At 49.9% G+C, this 17,069-nt stretch overlaps 2 protein-coding genes across 6 annotated transcripts; both read left to right on the plus strand.

Annotated features, from left to right (window-relative positions):
* The first annotated feature begins 2,624 nt into the window (after positions 1 to 2,624).
* On the plus strand, positions 2,625 to 7,858 carry PIM2 (Pim-2 proto-oncogene, serine/threonine kinase). The gene is made up of 6 exons (XM_055438090.2): positions 2,625 to 2,835; positions 2,978 to 3,087; positions 3,782 to 3,832; positions 5,717 to 6,089; positions 6,502 to 6,678; positions 6,775 to 7,858. Exons 1-6 carry the CDS (start codon positions 2,775 to 2,777, stop codon positions 6,936 to 6,938), a joined length of 936 nt encoding a protein of 311 aa, XP_055294065.1. The 5' UTR covers positions 2,625 to 2,774; the 3' UTR covers positions 6,939 to 7,858.
* A 1,515-nt stretch (positions 7,859 to 9,373) lies between these two features.
* SLC35A2 (solute carrier family 35 member A2) lies at positions 9,374 to 16,993 on the plus strand. 5 transcript variants are annotated; one of them, XM_055438084.2, is made up of 5 exons: positions 9,379 to 9,764; positions 11,168 to 11,350; positions 13,603 to 13,754; positions 14,706 to 15,442; positions 16,704 to 16,988. In XM_055438084.2, the coding sequence occupies exons 1-5, from the start codon at positions 9,665 to 9,667 to the stop codon at positions 16,729 to 16,731; spliced, it is 1,200 nt and encodes a 399-aa protein (XP_055294059.1). In that variant the 5' UTR covers positions 9,379 to 9,664; the 3' UTR covers positions 16,732 to 16,988. The 5 variants fall into 5 exon arrangements, with proteins under 5 accessions (XP_055294062.1, XP_055294063.1, XP_055294059.1 ...); XM_055438085.2 differs by having other exon boundaries at positions 9,384 to 9,755; positions 16,704 to 16,983; XM_055438087.2 differs by lacking the exon at positions 11,168 to 11,350 and having other exon boundaries at positions 9,374 to 9,755; positions 16,704 to 16,993.
* The last annotated feature ends 76 nt before the right edge of the window (positions 16,994 to 17,069 follow it).

Consider the following 17,069-nt stretch of genomic DNA (forward strand, 5'->3'; position numbering starts at 1 on the left):
CCTTTAGCCCCAATATGTTTGCTCTTTCATTGTGAGTATTTGATGAGGAAATGCTTTGGACAGGCACAACGGTCACTTCATAGCAACCTGAGTTTAGTGGAAGTGACCAGAGGGTGGACCCTACACACAAGCACACTGGGTTTTAGAAATTGAGGAATAGCTAAACCTTTTTTATTCATGTTCCCAGTTCTCTTGACACTTCTGTCCCTGCCCTTCCTAGAGGTAAAGCCAAGGCAAAGAAGGATGGCTGGCCCCAGGTTTTTCAGTTGTTTTTTTCAATGTCCCTCAATAATGGGGTCCCTGTGGAAGGATGTATGTCCAGCTCTGTAGATGAGGGTGTGGCTATCTGCAGGTGTCTCTGTGGAATCCACTGGTTAAGCACTGTGTTGGAGAGTTGGTTTAAAACCAGCTTTTTCTAACTATGTGGCTTTGGTGAAGTCGCAGGCACTCTGAGTTTCAAGTGTCCCATGTATAGGACAGGAGTGATAAATATCTACTACCTCACGCTTTCTCTGTTGTGAGCATTGAGAGAGAGTGTATATGGTCAACATAATGTATGACGGCACGGTGCCTGGCACATTCTGAGAGCTCTAATGTTAGCAGGTATTATTTATTATCCTAAAGTTGAAGTTTCTGCACTATTTGGCCCCTGACTACTTCATCTTGCCTCTCTGTCCAGTTTTCCTTGGCCTCTGCCTGGAATTTGCCCTTCCTCTATCCCAAGCCTCCAACTTTGTCTTTCAAGATGGGTAGAGGGTCTCCTTCTGAGAAGCCCTGTGTGACCCCGTTTACATTCTCACCTTTATCTACAGATATGTCTTTACCTCTTCTCCAGTAACTGTACTATCAAATTCCTGGGCAGGGCTATGATGCCTGACTTAACCTGTGTATCTCTAGTATCTGCACCCCCTCTAGGGCCTTGTAGGCTTACAGTAGACCCCTAATAAATGTTGGATGAATAAGGGAGAGTACCTGTGTATATTTGCTTTTTGAGTGTTTGTGTGTGAGAGACTGGTGAGTCCAAGTCTTTGTGCATCTCAGAATGTTTCTCTAGTGTGTGAGATGAGGGCTTGTTTCCAGGTGTGTCAGATGGGGATTGCGTGTGGGACTCAATCTCTGACAGTTTGTGTCTGTTTCTGAGACAAGTGCATGTCTGCGTGGGTCTGTCTGTGACAGTGCATCTGTGGTTTCTTTCCGATAGGGTGGATGAATGTCCGTTTGTATTCCTGTGACAGATTCTGGGTAGCTATTTCTGGATAGTTTCAGTGACAGTGCTGCATGTCTGCGTGTGTGTGTGTGAGAGAGCGAGCGACTGACTGGGTGGATCCATGTCTGTTTTTGTGATACTGCCTATCTGTGGCTCTGTCACATAAGTATATGTATGTCTCTGGAGCAGTGCATGTGTGTCTTGAGCGTCTGTGTGTCTTCCTGTGACAGACTCTGGGTCTCATTTCTGGAATAGTACTAGTCTTTCTGTGACACTGCATGTCTGATGGTACAAGTATCTTTGTGACAAGTTTTGGTGGTGTGTCTGACGGGACATTTCTGTGTCCTTGTCACATGGCAGTGTAGGTGTATGTGAATCTGTCTGGAGTGCTTTGTGTAACTGCATCTCTGGTGTCATGCTGGGACATAACTCTGGCAGCATGCCTGCTTGACAGTGGATTTCAGTCTCTGTGACAGTACATATCTGTATGTGTTTAGGACAAGCTCATGGGAATATGTCTGGCAATGTTTTTGTGTATTTCTCACATGGTACTTTTCTGTGTGTGTGTCTCTGGAGTGCATGTCTGTCTTCCTGCAGCATGAGGCCTGTTATTTCCAAATTTGTGGCTAAGGGTATTTTACCACCCCTCTGAGCTCTCGCGGTCCTTGTGTGTGTCTCGTCCAGAAACACATCCCAAGCCACCACCACACTGGCTTGCTCCCACCTGCCAGAACCACCCCTCCTCACTATTTCAGAATCTTTACTTGCCGACTGGGCTCATGGCCAGGTCTAGCCAGGTCTGTCTACGTTAAGGGCTCCAGGGAAGTGGTGGTCAGGTTAGTCCTCCCTAACGGCTGAACAGGTTCTTCAAGGATCCCTGGTTTTACTTCCTGGGTGGAGGCCACCTGTCGCCTAGAGGGCTCTGGACCTGGTTTGAAGAGTACCCTTCGGAGACAGGGTCATGGATAACCACAGGCTGATTCTTAGAAGCCTTAGAAGGCCTGGTGTTATCTCTGCGCTAGTCTCGAGGCAGTGGCGGCCAACCAACTTCCTAGGAAAGGAGGCGGTGTATTTTTTTAAGTTTATATCTGCACATATAAAAACAATGCCGCGCAACCAAAACAAACCCGGTTGCTGCGAAAGGGATTCCTAAAACCAGTTTCCTCTCCACACGCGCCCCCCTTCGTGTGCATGCAGACCCCGCCCCACGGAAGATACGGGCATGTATTTGCATAAGGGGCTACTTGGAACGTTGAGGGTGGTATGCAAATAAGAGCTGGTTCCGATTGGCTGGGGTACAGCAGGTGCTGCGTCCGGATTGATCAAAGACAAGTGGGCGGGCCCGTCGCCCCGGGCGACTCTCTCGGGAGGCGCGTGCCCTGTCTCAGTAGCGTCAGGGCTGGCGCGCGCGGCGAATCTTAACGTTGCGCTCTTTGCTGGCCCTTCTGGGCCACCAGTCTCCTTACCTTCCATCCTGGCGCCCCCTAGTCCAGGTTCCCCGGACTCACTGCCCCGGGCGTCCACACCCTGCGGGCTCAGCGGGCTCAATCTGCGCAGCTCCTCCTCCATGTTGACTAAGCCTCTGCAGGGGCTCCCGGTGTCCCCCATGACTCCTACACCGCTGCCAGGTGAGAGAGGCTCCCCCTAGTGCAACCAGGCCAGGCGGGCTGCAGTGGTTGAGGGCGGCACGTGGGGGAGGGGGAAAGGGTCGCGGGTCGCGGCCAGCCTTAGCACGCCGCCACCCTGACTTACTCGCCTCCTCCTGCGTAGGAGGCAAGGATCGGGAAGCGTTCGAGGCCGAGTACCAACTCGGCCCCCTCCTCGGTAAGGGGGGCTTTGGCACCGTCTTCGCAGGACATCGCGTCACAGACCGACTCCAGGTATCCACCACGAGGGTCTTGGGAGGGCCAGGTGTGTGTATGGTGGCGGCGGGAGCCCCGGGGCCGGGATGCTAATTGACCACAGAATGAGTCTACATTGTGTGAGTGGTAGGGTCCTGAGGGCCGGGATCCGGTTGTTGAGGGTGTCCGAGTGCGCGCGTGCGCATGCACGCATGCATGTGTGTGTGTAAGTCCAGGTAGGTATATGGGGGAAGGGAGAATTTTCAGGGCAAGAATTCTGGAGGTCCAGGGGAGTGAGACGGGAGTGGGGGGTCATGAGGATTCTAGACCTTGGGATCTGGGAGAGGTGTATATATGTGGGAAGGTGGGGACCTAGAGCTGAGATTTTTGGGGATTTTGGAGGCAGGTGTCCAGGGTGGAGTCATGAGGTTCAGGATCCCGCTACAGGGTTGCGGTATCCTGGGGCTAGATAGGAAGATCAAGGGTTTAGGGTGTTAGGAAGTTCAGAACTCAGCACCTGGCATGAGTGGTCCTGAAGCCTAAGAAGGGAGAGCCCAGGGCTAAAGATGGTGGGAGAGGTGTACTTGGTTTTGGAGACTTGGAAGGGAGAAGCTTAAGCTCATTTAAGATTTGGGGGGGGTGGGGTGGGACCAGAAAGACTAGGGTGAGGGTCCAGACTGGGAGATGTCTGGGGGTCACCTGCTGGCCCCCTCACCTCAGCCTGCTTCTTCAGGTGGCCATCAAAGTGATCCCCCGGAATCGCGTGCTGGGCTGGTCCCCCTTGGTGAGTATCTTTGGAGTCCTTTTTGACCTGGCGACGCCATCTCTGACGATGGATTTCACCTTGCTATGGTTTGTATGACTCTTTGGGCCCTGTAACGGTGAGAACAACACTCCTACCAGTCCATGTTTACTCCCCTATGGTGACATCCACACCTCCATACAGTTCTGACTCACCCCTGTTCCCCTAGAGCCCTGGATTCTCCCCTCCCACTCTCCTTTTTCATCCTCTTCCAAACATTGCCTCGGGGGCTGCCCGCAGGGCATGCTGGTGAGGAAAAGAGGGGCAGAGGTCATTGGTTGCCATGGTGATGGTGGCTGCTTCTCTTCCACCGCTAGAGCGCAAACGGACAACTGGGCGGGTCTGGGCAAGTTGTAGGGGCAGGAGTGCCCCCTGGTGGGCTATGGAGAAACTGCGCCTGTGCAGGCCGTGGGACTCAGAGGGAGAAGGTGCGCCTGCGCGGTAGCGGGATATTTCAGCCCCGTGAGAAAACCTGTCTGCGACGTGTGTGTCAGTAGATTGGCCAGGAGAGGGCCCCACCTCGGGCAGGAAGACTGCTTCTGGCAGTCCATGTGTCCCCACAAAGCTTCTAGCGTGGGGTGGATTTTGTGACCAGTAACATGAATGCCTTTTATTGAGCACTGACGGCATGCCTAAGATTTTGTTTCATCATAAAAGCTTACTATGTTCCAAGTTCCACTAAGTACTTGTATTCAACACGGTTCTAAGTGCTTGGTGACAGTGACAAAATATCACATGATGACACTATTGAGTTCTTGTTTATGCCAGTTCCTTTGCAATTAATTACTTTTAGCTATTGAACAAATGTATTTTAGTACTTAGAATGTGCCAATCACAGTTCTAGATACTTGGCAATATATTACATTTATTGAGCGTTCTTTTTGTGCTAATCCTTTTCTACTAATTGATTTCACATATTTAACAACTATACCAGGCACTGTTTCAGTGTTTGAGCTGTGTCAGTGAACAAAGCAGACAAACCATTACACAATAATAGTATTTATTGAGTGCTGTGTCAGATCCTACGCTATTAAGTGCTTTTCATCTATTTAACAAACATTTATCAAGCACCTACTGTGTGTAAGGTGCTATTCTAGTTTCTTTGGAGATGTCAGTAGACAAAACAGATAAATTACTACAAAGTAGTGTTCATCAGTTGCTTCTGCTGAAGGTTTTTGTTAAGAATCACTTTCATTTATTCTCCAAACATTTACTGAGGAAATTCCCTGGTGGTCCAGTGATTGACAGTTAGCACTTCCACTGCTACAGCTCAGATTCAGTCCCTGGTTGGGGAACTAGAATCCCAAAAGCCACAGGGTGTGGCCAAAATAAAGAAAGATTTACTGAACTCCTATTACATGCCAGATGTGCATAGACTTTGGCTTTTTAATTTTTTTGGCTTATTTTTAAATTAATTTTTATTGAAGTTAGTTGATTCATAGCATGTTAGTTTCTGGTGTACAGCAAAGTGAATCAGTTATACATATATCCACTTTTTTAAGATTCTTTTCCCATATAGGTCATTAAAGAGTATTGAGTAGAGTTCCCTGTGCTATACAATAGATCCTTATTAGTTATCTACTTTATATATAGTAATGTGTATGTGTCGATCCCAATCTTCCAATTTGTCTCTCCCCTACCCCCACCATAGACTTTGACTTGAATCAACTTCCCAATGGCTATATGAATTTAAGCCCTTAAGATGAGAGAACTGTGGGCCCAGGAAGGAAGGGGATTGCTTAAGGCCACATAGTCAGGAGGCTGAGGACCTATGATTTAAGTTCAGATCATAGATCTGAGAAGTCAGCCTCAAAGCTGCTAGCCTGACATCTGTGTTCTCTTTTCTCTCCCTGCTTCCCCCCACAGTCAGACTCAGTCGCATGCCCACTGGAAGTGGCACTGCTATGGAAGGTGGGTGCAGGCGGTGGGCACCCTGGTGTGATCCGCCTGCTTGACTGGTTTGAGACACCAGAGGGCTTCATGCTGGTCCTTGAGCGGCCTCTGCCTGCCCAGGATCTCTTTGACTACATCACAGAGCAAGGTCCGTTGGGTGAAGGCCGAAGCCGCTGTCTCTTTGCCCAGGTAGTGGCAGCTGTTCGGCACTGCCACGCCCGTGGAGTTGTCCATCGTGACATCAAGGATGAGAACATCCTGATGGACCTCCGCCGGGGCTGTACCAAACTCATTGATTTTGGTTCTGGTGCCCTGCTTCATGATGAACCCTATACTGACTTTGATGGTAAGTAAGGCTTCCCTAAATCTCTTTGGAGGGAGTTTTCACCTTTTATCTTTTTGGCCTCTTGACTTTTGACCTCCAGTGCTGGGGTGTTCTGTAATCCTTGATCTATAGTGCACCTTTATAATGTTCTTGGTTTTTAATATTAGTCCATCCTCTGACAATGCCCTGGTCTTATTCTGGGCTCTTATTCTGATGAGGGGATCCTATTATTACCCTGAATAGTCTTTTTCTGGTAAGGAGGTCCAACTGTACCTTTTAAGTGCTTTTATTCCAATGAGTTTCTATTCTGGTGAGGGGACCCTGCTCATATAGTGAGTTCTCTTAATTCTAGTGAAGGGATCATATTTCTGGAGAGGATGGGGTGGGAGAAGGGCATTGTCAGAAAATGGTCTAACCTGTGGTTTGCATGCAGGGACAAGGGTGTACAGTCCCCCGGAGTGGATCTCTCGTCACCAGTACCATGCCCTGCCAGCCACTGTCTGGTCACTGGGTATCCTCCTCTATGACATGATATGTGGGGACATTCCCTTTGAGAGAGACCAGGAGATTCTGGAGGCTGAACTCCACTTCCCTGCCCATGTCTCCCCAGGTGAGACTCACCCCCTCTAGCCCACCAGCCTTCATCCCTCCCAGGGGCTGGTGCACCCAACTCACTGCTAATCTCCTGTGTGCTTCTGATCTGCAGATTGTTGTGCCCTAATCCGCCGGTGCCTGGCCCCCAAACCCTCTGCCCGACCCTCACTGGAGGAGATCCTACTGGACCCCTGGATGCAGACACCAGCCGAGGATGCATCCCTCAACACTCCCAAAGGGGGTCCCACCCCTTTGGACTGGTCCCTACTGCCCTAGTGCTGGCTGGGGCTCCCATTAGTTGAAATAGTCATCCCATGGCCATGCCACAGGGATAGATGGTTATCTGTTGATCTGGTTTTACAGGTCTCTAAAAATCCAGTGTTAACTAGGGTCAGAGATTGGGGATCAGGGGTAAGAAGACATAACCCAAGTTTGCCCAGTTCCCATTCCAGTCCTTCTAAGGAGCCGTCTTTGTAGAACATATGCTTTCTTATTCTGGAGGGGCTCCTTCTTTGCTTCTCATTTTGCTAAGGATGTTTATTTGGTTGAGGTTACTTACATTCTGAACCCCCCAGGACTCTTATTCTGATGAGTAGTAACCCCTACACTGGCACCTCCTGCGACTACCACACAAACTTAGTTTAAATGCTCTGATTTGGGCAAGGGTGCTTTCCTTCCAATACCCCAGTGGCTCTTATTTTAGCAAAGGGACCCTTTCCCCTAGCCTCGGGTCCCATATTCAGTCAAGCTGCTTGCCTGCCTCAGCCCAGGGTTGTTTATTCTGGGGGAGGTAAGCCTATTGTTGTCCCAGGGCTTTTTTTTTGGTGAGGGGACCCTACTCTGTTATCCCAAGTGCCCTTATTCTGGTGAGGAGAAACCCCACTTTCATAATTTGGGAGGGAATGGGAGATGGACACTACTAGAGTCCACTAGGTTGGGGTGGATGGTTTTTTTGGGGAATGGGGTGGGGGAAATAAGTCTTGTTGTTTGTTCTCCTGGGGCCCCACCCTCCATCTTTTTCAGATTCTTGCTGCCTCCTTCTGAGCCAGGGTTGTCCAGTTGCTGAAATGTAAATACTTATGTATTGGGGAAGGGGAGCTCCAACTGTTATCTTCCTCTTCCTTCTCCCCCTGCCTGGATTATTTAAAAAGCCATGCGTGGAAACCCACTATTTAATAAACATAATAGAATCAGAAGTGACTGGCCATTTGTAGATGCAGTGAGGCATTCGTGGAGCATCTACTGAATGCTGAACCAATAGGGAGATGGATTGGCTCTCTCCTTTGTCTGCAGGAAGCCTCAGTCTTGCGGTGCCATCCTGAAGATCTTTTATGGGTTCATTTAAGGAGGACCACTTTCCAGGTGGCGCTAGGGGTAAAGAACCTGCCTGCCAATGCAGGAGATGTAAGAGATGTGGGTTTGATCCTGGGTTGGGAAGACCTCCTGGAGGAGGGCAGGGCAATCCACTCTAGTATTCTTGCCTGGAGAATCCCATGGACAGAGGAGCCTGGTGGGCTCCAGTTCATAGGGTCACCAAGAGTTGGACGTGACTGAAGTGATCTAGCATGCAAAGAGGACCACAAAGAAAAACTTGATTTTCCCCTCAACTCGTATGTAGCACCCAATATGTGCAGAAGGGCTCCTGTGGAGATATTATAGACATTGAAGACATCTGGAAAACACTCCCAAATCAATGATGGCCAGTTCAGAGGCAGAAAAAAAAACCCTTTTCCCCAACCCCAGGGGAGGAAAGCCTTCCCCATGGGAGAAGAAAAGTCCTTTTTGGGCACTGGTGGGGGTGTGGTGGAGGTTGAGCGCTGATAGGGATCCTCCTAGCCCTTGTTTTCTAATAACATCCAAGGTGTAGTCCCTGCTTTGCTCCAACCTTTTCGCCTCTCCCTTGTCTTCTTACCTGCTCATCATCCTTAACTCTTGACTTACTTGCCCTACCCTAATCTTGTTCTGACCTCAGCTGTACCCTCTCTTACCATGCTTTCAAAAGATGCGCGCTGCATGCTAAGTCGCTTCAGTCGCGTCTGACTTTGCGACCCTATGGACTGTAGTCTGCAAGGCTCCTCTGTCCATGAGATTCTCCAGGCAAGAATACTGCAGTGGGTTGCCATGCTCTCCTCCAGAGGATCTTCCCGATCCAGGGACTGAACCCAAGTCTCTTATGCTTCTTGCGTTGGCAGGCAGATTCTTGACCACGTGCCACCTGGGAAGCCCCTAGGGAATTCTCTGGCGTCCAGTGGTTAGGGCTTGGTGCTTTCACTGCCTTGGCCAAGATTCAGCCTCTGGTGGGGGAGCTAAGATCCCGGAAAGGCACAGCCAAAAATAAAGCTAACCTGTGAGCCCCTCACCTCCTGGCTTACCTATCCCCTTCTCACTTTTCCATTCTAAATGGGGACTCAATTGTTCTCCCTTCTTAGTCTCAACTCTCCTGTGCCTTTTCACTAGTATATCCTCAACTGCCCTGCTCGCTTATCTGCCAGACCCTCACCTGCCCCTGACCCCTCTCACTTCCCTTCCAGAGGCCTGCGGTCTCTCCAGAGGGCGCGGGGTGCAGAGCTCGCCAGAAGAAGGGAAAAGAACTTCAGGCCAACCGGGAAAGACCCAGGAGTTTTGATGCAGAAAGGGCGGTGCCGTCAGAAGGTGGCAATAAAGAGCCGAGATAGGAAACGGATAGCGGAGTCAATGAGACGAGGGGACAAAATGAGCTAGTGATATGGGAAGACGAGGGCGGGTTTAGTAACGGGAATGGGCCAAAGGTTCTGTGAAGACGGCGGGAAACTGAGCCGGCTACGTGCCCAGTCTACGGATCCAGGTGGCATTTGGAAGTTCTGAGGCTGCTCTTAAAACTAGCGGTCAGGACCGACGAGGAGAGCCAATGACGCGGTCAGCGTCTCGCTCGCCCCACCCCAAATTAGGAGGCCCGGAAGCGGAAATGACGAATGCGGAAGTAACCGGCTGTTGCCGAGGGGACGGGCCAGGCAGATGCCAACATGGCAGCTGTTGGGTCTGGTGGTTGCACCGCGACGGCCGGGCCAGGGGCTGTCTCCGCAGGGGCGTTGGAGCCTGGGACCACGAGTGCGGGTGAGACAGGTTGTGGCTGAGCGGTCATCGGCGCGCCAGAGGTCGGGATCTCTGGGGGATTAGAAAGAGTCTTCGCTAAGGCGAGAGGGAGCATCCCGTATGGACCGACCTATGTGTGTGTAGGGTAGAGGGGAGGAAGTGTGTTTTGGGGGCGGGGCGAGACCATTCCTGGGAAGGTGTGGAGGTCCTTTCTGCAAATGGAGTGTAGAGATCATTCTGAGTTGGAGAGGGGTATTTCACTTTAAAGAGGCTAAGATCACTGAGACCTTTCTCAGGGTGTGTGTTGGAGGGGGGGCTCCGTCCTTACACACGGGAGATACTATTCTGAGAGCGGGAGAGTTTTTCCTTACAGAAGAGAGGGAAGTGGTTTCTTCTTGTAAAGGGACGGGGGCTATTGTGAGTTAGGGTGGGGCGGCTTCTCCCTTACAGGACTCAGTACATTTTGAAGATAGGGATGTCCATTATTTGGGGAGAAGAACGTTCTGGGGGTCCCTTCCTAATGAAGATAGTTCATTGTATATTGCAGTGAACATACAGTTTTCCTTCTATGGCAGAGAAAGGACATTCCGAGGGTGCCAGGCCCCTTCCTTATAGCGAGGAGAATTGATTGTGAGTGAATAGGACAAGCGATACTTCCTTGGCTGGAGGTAGGGGTATGCGGTGGTGGAAGGATGATTGGTGTATAGGGAAATATTTCCTTATATTGTTAAGGGACCCAGACCATTGTTAGTGGAGAAACCATTTACTCTATGGTGTTCCATCCTTTGGACAGTGGAAAAATAATTTCTTATATTTGTTAGGCCATTCTGGGTCAGGGAGGAATCAGTCATCATAGGAGGGAGGGGCTGGAGAGACCAATCTGAATGTGAGGGAATAGAATAATTTAGATAAGAGAAAGACAGTTCCTAAATCTTTGGCTTGTTCATCCATAAAATGAGAATACTGATAGTTCCTTTGGAAATCAGAGCTGTGTAGGGCTCTGTTGAGGTGATCCATACAAATCCCTTATCCCAGTGATAGGCACCCAGTAAGCACTCAATAAATGTCGAGGAAGCAGTTGGTATTCTGTCCAGGGCAGGGTTGCTTCTCATCCAGGAGAGGAAGAGAGAGGGCTGACGGTGGATGTCTAGGATCTGCCCCACCTATTTCCTGACACCTCAGCAAGGATTCCAGGTATAGGCTGGACAGGGTGAGGCCCACTTCTCCCATTTTGGTTCTTCCTGCTTGTGGCTGAAGCAGTGGAAGCTGGCGTAGGGATCGGACCCGCATGGGTCAGGATAGGCAGGCAGAAGGAGGAAGTACTGGTGGCTAGGAGGATCCTGGTTGATAAAGGAGAGGGGAGAGTGATGGTGTGGTTATGCCACAACAGCTTCTGACCCCTTCTTCCCCCTTGCTCCTTCCATTCCCCACAGCTCACCGGCGCCTCAAATACATATCCCTAGCCGTGCTGGTGGTCCAGAATGCTTCCCTCATCCTCAGCATCCGCTACGCCCGCACATTGCCTGGGGACCGCTTCTTTGCCACCACTGCTGTGGTCATGGCTGAAGTGCTCAAAGGTCTCACCTGCCTGCTGCTGCTCTTCGCACAGAAGAGGGGTATGAGCCAGGGAGAGGGGCTGCATTGGAGTCTGTGGGGGTACTCTGTGTGTGTGTGCGTGTGTGCCTGAACCCACATGGAGGGTTTGTTGGGGGAGTATTTCTGTGTCTATGAAAATTCCTGGCAACTGTGGAAGTGCAGCTTGGCTGCCTTGTACCTCCAGCTATGAGTAGCTGCATCCACATTTTTATACCCCTAACTTCCCAGGAACTGGCCCATAAACACTGAAGGAGGGAGATGGTCTGTCCCTATAAGGTAGCAGGTGACCCTTACATAATGTTTTATTGACTTCTCTTTAACTTTTCCTTATGGAGAATTTCAAATACAAAATCAGAGAAAATGAGAAAATCATAAAATAACTATGTCCTATCACACAGATTCAACAGTTATCATCTCATGGCCACTCTGCAATTAAATAGATAATCATCAGTGATTATCCATTCACTACCAATCTGTGTGTCTGTTTACCTGCCTCCACCAGGTTATATTGAAATATGTTCCACATGAATTGTTTTGAAATAAATTCCCTCTTACTATCTTGAGTAAATATTTTGGTACATTTAAAAAAATAACTGCAATATCTAGAAGTCATACATCAAAAAATTAGTACTTTTTAAAGTTAACAAATAATCACATACCCAGTCAGTGTTCAAATTTGTAATGATTTCTCAAATATCATAAAAGTTTTAAAAACTTTGTTTGAATCAGGTTTATATAAAGTCAGTGCTTTGTAATTGGTTTTGCTTCTGGGTCTGCTGTTTCTCGGTTCCCTCTCAACTCATTTTTTTCTCTCTGCAGTTAATTTGTTGAAGAAACTAGGTCATTTGTCTTATAGACTTTGGGTAGCCTGAATTTTGCCGAGTGCCTCCCAGTGGTCTCATTTCACATGTTCTTCTGTCCTGTGTATTTTCCATAAGTTGTTGGATTTATTTACTAAACACCTCCCTAAAGGCCTTCTTTAAAATGTTGCCCAATCATTTCTCTATAAAGGCCTTGCATGCGGTTCTGCCTTAGGTATTTACACTGAAGAAAACATTCTCACCGTTCATTAGCTCCAGGACACTGGGAGGCAACAGTTTAGGTACTCACCTCCTGTGTTCTCGATTGATTCTGAGAAGGTTCGAGTGAACACTGTGTGGCAGGCTCTGTTCTGGCTTGTGGAGGTGAACATGTTAGCGATGGAGACATACGTCTTGCCCTCAGGGAGCTGATATTTTAGACAGGGAGAAACAGCTACAGGTTAATCACAGGCTTTCATCTCTTATCTATGATTTCAGCCTGTCCCCCACCCAAATTTTTTTTCTTTAGTTTTCTCATCTGGCATGAATGTGTCCATGAGTCACTGCAGAAATATGAATGTGCTTGCTTATGGTGTGTAGCCCCACATGTGTGGTGTGTGTTATGTGAAATATATAGCATGTATACCATGTTACCTTTCTAATACTTGGACATTTTTGAACACCCAAACCCCTGGGTGCAGGGGATTTGGGTAAGGGGTTAGAGTCCTCTCCTGGGACTTAATGCCATGAAGGGCATGGACAGGGTTTTGTGAATGAACATCAGGAGTTCCTGCAATAACCATGTACAGTGGTTATGGGGTTTTCCCTGAGGAAGGATACTCAGCTGAGCCTTAAAAGATGAGCTGCAAAAAAGTGGGGTGAGATTTGTAAAGGTCTTATTATATAGGAAAGTATTCTCATGAATTGACTGGAGCAGATCCCAGCCAGACTTTCTGCTTCATAGTCAAGCCTGCATTCTTCCATTTGACAGGGGCAAATGCTTGGTGTGTGGGAGGCTGATGGAAAGAAGCGGCCAAGTGGAAGATTGCCCCTGCTCTCAGGTGGCTCTTGGGCTAGGAAGGATCTAGGAAAAGTCTAAAAGCTCAGTCTGAAACAATCCCTCTTGGTAAACAGCCTTCCGCCCACCGTCCTAGAGCACCTACTTCACAAGCTCCTAGTTAGTGCTGATAGTTTCACTGCATGCACTGCACTGAGGGCTTGCCCTGGGGCTTTGTGCCAGGGAGGTGGGCTCTAAGATGAGTGATGAAATATAGTCTCTGGTTCCCAGACTGAGTATCCAAAAGGCTTGCTGGAGACATTGTACTGTAGAGAAACTGTGAGCACAGACCTCATTCTAGCCCTCAGGAAGTCAGTGTGGTGGGGAGACACAGGACCAGGCCCACTCCTGTCCTTTAGAGGATCCCCATCTTTTTGTAGTCAGTGCTAAAAAGGGCTCTCTTTCCTCCACCTAGGTAACGTGAAGCACCTGGTTCTTTTCCTCCACGAAGCTGTCCTGGTGCAGTACATGGACACACTCAAGCTTGCAGTGCCCTCTCTCATCTATACCTTGCAGAATAACCTCCAGTATGTTGCCATCTCCAACCTGCCAGCTGCCACTTTCCAGGTGAGCCCAAAGCCCAGCATGGCCCCAGAAGAACTGGCTGGGGTGGGGGATATAGGATGTTGGGGAGGAAGTATTACAAAGTGCAAGGGCTGTGTCTCCTGTGGAATGGAATGTCCTTGGCTCTTCCTCAGCCTCAGTTTCCTCATCTGTGAGAACTGGGAAGGGAAGTGGTAATAGTAGCTACTCACTGGGATACTGGAATGATTAAAAGAAATAATATCTGTGAAGAGCCCTTGGTTGGTGATGGATAAGCTTTAGGCTATTTACAGGTGGCCTCTTTAGTTGGTTAAAGAGTCTGGATTCTGGCGCCAGGCTGCCTGGGTTCAAATCCCAGCTCTGCTGCTTTCCAGCTGTGTGATATTGGACAAGTCACTTAACCTCTCTGTCTCATCTTTAAATTGGACATTGCAATAGTACACTTCTTATGTGAGGATTAAATGAATTCATGTGAAGTGCTTAGACCCACACCTGGCACACACAGTAAGCTCTATGTAAATGTTTACTGATGTTGTTTCATAACGGATTCATTTGTATCAATATGTATTTATCAAGACCTCCCTCATCAGGATCTTTACAATTCATTAGTTACCTGCTGTGTGAGGTACTTCAAATACGTCAGTCATATTTACAGATGATTATGTCAGGACTCAGATAGGGCAAGTGCTTCATCCCTTTCACACAACTGGGACACGGGGTTGGGATGCGGACTTGGTTGTGGTCCGGGGCATCCTTGCACAGCCATCCTCCTGTGTGCTTTCTGGGAGGCACCTCAGGGCTATGTAGTCGCATCCCAGTCAGCGGCCAGTGGCTGGATGTCTTTGCTGTTTTTATGGTCATCTACTCTCCCCTGTTCCTCCATTGTGCCTGGGGGCCCACAGTGGGTGCCATCCCCCATGTGCACATGTTGGGGGTCGGGATCAACCCTCAGTGCCTTCCACATGCTACTCACAGGTGACGTACCAGCTGAAGATCCTGACCACAGCACTGTTCTCCGTGCTCATGCTGAACCGCAGCCTCTCCCGGCTGCAGTGGGCCTCCCTGCTGCTCCTCTTCACTGGCGTCGCCATTGTCCAAGCACAGCAAGCTGGCGGCGGGGGTCTGCGGCCACTGGATCAGAACCCTGGGGTGGGCCTAGCGGCCGTGGTGGCTTCCTGTCTCTCCTCAGGCTTTGCAGGTGTCTACTTTGAGAAGATCCTCAAAGGCAGCTCAGGATCCGTGTGGCTGCGCAATCTGCAGCTGGGCCTCTTTGGCACAGCCCTGGGCCTGGTGGGGCTCTGGTGGGCTGAGGGCACAGCCGTAGCCCGCCGCGGCTTCTTTTTTGGGTATACACCTGCAGTCTGGGGTGTGGTGCTCAACCAGGCCTTTGGTGGGCTCCTGGTGGCTGTTGTCGTCAAGTATGCTGACAATATCCTCAAGGGCTTTGCCACCTCCTTGTCCATTGTGCTGTCTACTGTTGCCTCCATCCGCCTCTTTGGCTTCCATGTGGACCCGTTGTTTGCCCTGGGCGCGGGGCTGGTCATCGGTGCCGTCTACCTCTACAGCCTGCCCCGAGGTGCAGTCAAAGCCATAGCTTCTGCCTCTGCCCCCACCTCCGGGCCCTGCACTCACCAGCAGCCTCCCGGGCAGCCACCGCCACCACAGCTGTCTTCCCACCATGGAGACCTCAGCACGGAGCCCTTTCTGCCAAAGTCAGTGCTGGTGAAGTGAGGGCTGGTGGCAGCGATGGGGGGAGACAGGGAGGGACTCTGGGTGGAGGGTGTTGGGCATCTGCAGGATTCAAGTTGCCACTGGGGCGTGGCTCCTCTGGGGTTGGAAGGGTCTTTTCTTCCAGGTCACCGAAATTTCTGGAAGGGTGTGGGACTAGGGCAGGGCATCACATGAACCCTTCCTTGTAGCCAGGGGTTTTTAGAGCTGCCTCCTCTGCCCCAGTCTAACCCCTCAGCCAGAGGTGTCCTGTCTCTCAAGCCTGGGAGAGTCCCTGCAATCCCTCCACCTTTGTAGGGACAAACTGGACAAAAATTCTTCAGCTCTTTAGTAGCGACTGATGCCTACCTGTGGGGTTCCGATTCCCATAGCTCGAGGCCTTCTCTCCTCCCTGACAACTACACTGGATCGTGTTAGCAGCTCAGTCTTTTTGTGGCCTTGGGGCAGCTTCCCTGACACAGGGACTTGAAAAAGGGCCTCTTATGAGCACCTAGGGAGAGAGGAAGGGGGATGAGAGCGGAGATTTTTGCATCAGCCCACTCAGGGGGAGGGTGCAGTAGGAGCCATTGGTTTATAAGTGGTTTGGGGGTTTGTGGTGTAATCAGATGAATGATCCAGGGTGTGGGAAAAAAGAAGGGAGGTCCTTGAAGTGGCCTAGTCTCATGGAATCTTAATACACTGTAAGTTGCTGGATGCAGGGTTATTTTCTGAGACATCCGGAGAGGAAAATAAAGCTGCCAACCACACTTGTGATACCCCACTGGCTGTATGAGGCACCCTTACTTCATGTGGAAGGGTGTCTTTAAATTGCTGACATGTGGAACCTGCCCCCCTGCACTCCCCAAAGCTTATTAACCCCTTAACTGTCTCCCAGGGTGTGTGGGGAGTATGTGTGTGCATCTGTGCGTGCGTGCGTGTGCTTGCACATGAGAGATACCTGGGCTGTCTTTGCTATATGTACATAGGGCCATTGGATCTTTATTTTTAATTAATTTGTTCTGATTTTTTGGTTTTTTTTAAGGGACTGTAATGAACAAATGTCAGGATACCCAATGCCAAATAAAGATATTGTATTTATTTAGTCCATGTGTAGCTTTCTGACCCAGGGGACCCGCTCTCTCCGCGTGGGCTATTACTAACCTCGGACTACCAGCCTCACTAGTCACCCTCGCTTGCTCAGGATGCCCACCTGCCAGCCCACCCCAGCTCTCTTGTGTTTTTCTTTCCTTCCCGTTCCCACCACAGGTTGCTCACCAAGGTGAAAGGCTCCTAGCCGCTGGGACTGAAGACGCTGGCCTGGCCTCGCTCTGCCTTGTTGCCCTGGCCCAGCCAGGACCAAACTTTCTGATCAGTATTAGTGGTGGGGAGAGGTAGACACTGAATCCCCTGTCCCCACCACCCCCTCCCATGCAGGGCTGACATGACTAAATGAGGGCCCAGACAGGACCCAACCACCTCAGCCTCCAGCCCCTTCCACCCCCATGTCCCTGCTATCCCTACAGTATTTCTTAGGTGAGTTTTTGTAAATAAAACATGCTTTGCATCTTGCTGGTTTGGGTTGGGAAGTCTCAAAAGTGTGAGAGAGAGAAGGAAGCACTCAGGTCTCATTGG

This window comes from Moschus berezovskii, chromosome X (genome assembly GCF_049115385.1).
Source record: "Moschus berezovskii isolate FMDL1 chromosome X, NW_MosBer_1.0, whole genome shotgun sequence".
NCBI lineage: Eukaryota > Metazoa > Chordata > Mammalia > Artiodactyla > Moschidae > Moschus > Moschus berezovskii.

Coding starts and splice junctions, on each gene's coding strand:
- PIM2 (XM_055438090.2), top strand. CDS start 2,775: ATGTTGACTAAGCCTCTGCAGGGGCTCCCGGTGTCCCCCATGACTCCT. Junction 6,090..6,501: donor ACCCTATACTGACTTTGATG/GTAAGTAAGGCT, acceptor GTTTGCATGCAG/GGACAAGGGTGTACAGTCCC. Junction 6,679..6,774: donor CCCTGCCCATGTCTCCCCAG/GTGAGACTCACC, acceptor TCTGATCTGCAG/ATTGTTGTGCCCTAATCCGC.
- SLC35A2 (XM_055438084.2), top strand. CDS start 9,665: ATGGCAGCTGTTGGGTCTGGTGGTTGCACCGCGACGGCCGGGCCAGGG. Junction 13,755..14,705: donor TGCCAGCTGCCACTTTCCAG/GTGAGCCCAAAG, acceptor TGCTACTCACAG/GTGACGTACCAGCTGAAGAT. Junction 15,443..16,703: donor ACGGAGCCCTTTCTGCCAAA/GTCAGTGCTGGT, acceptor TTCCCACCACAG/GTTGCTCACCAAGGTGAAAG.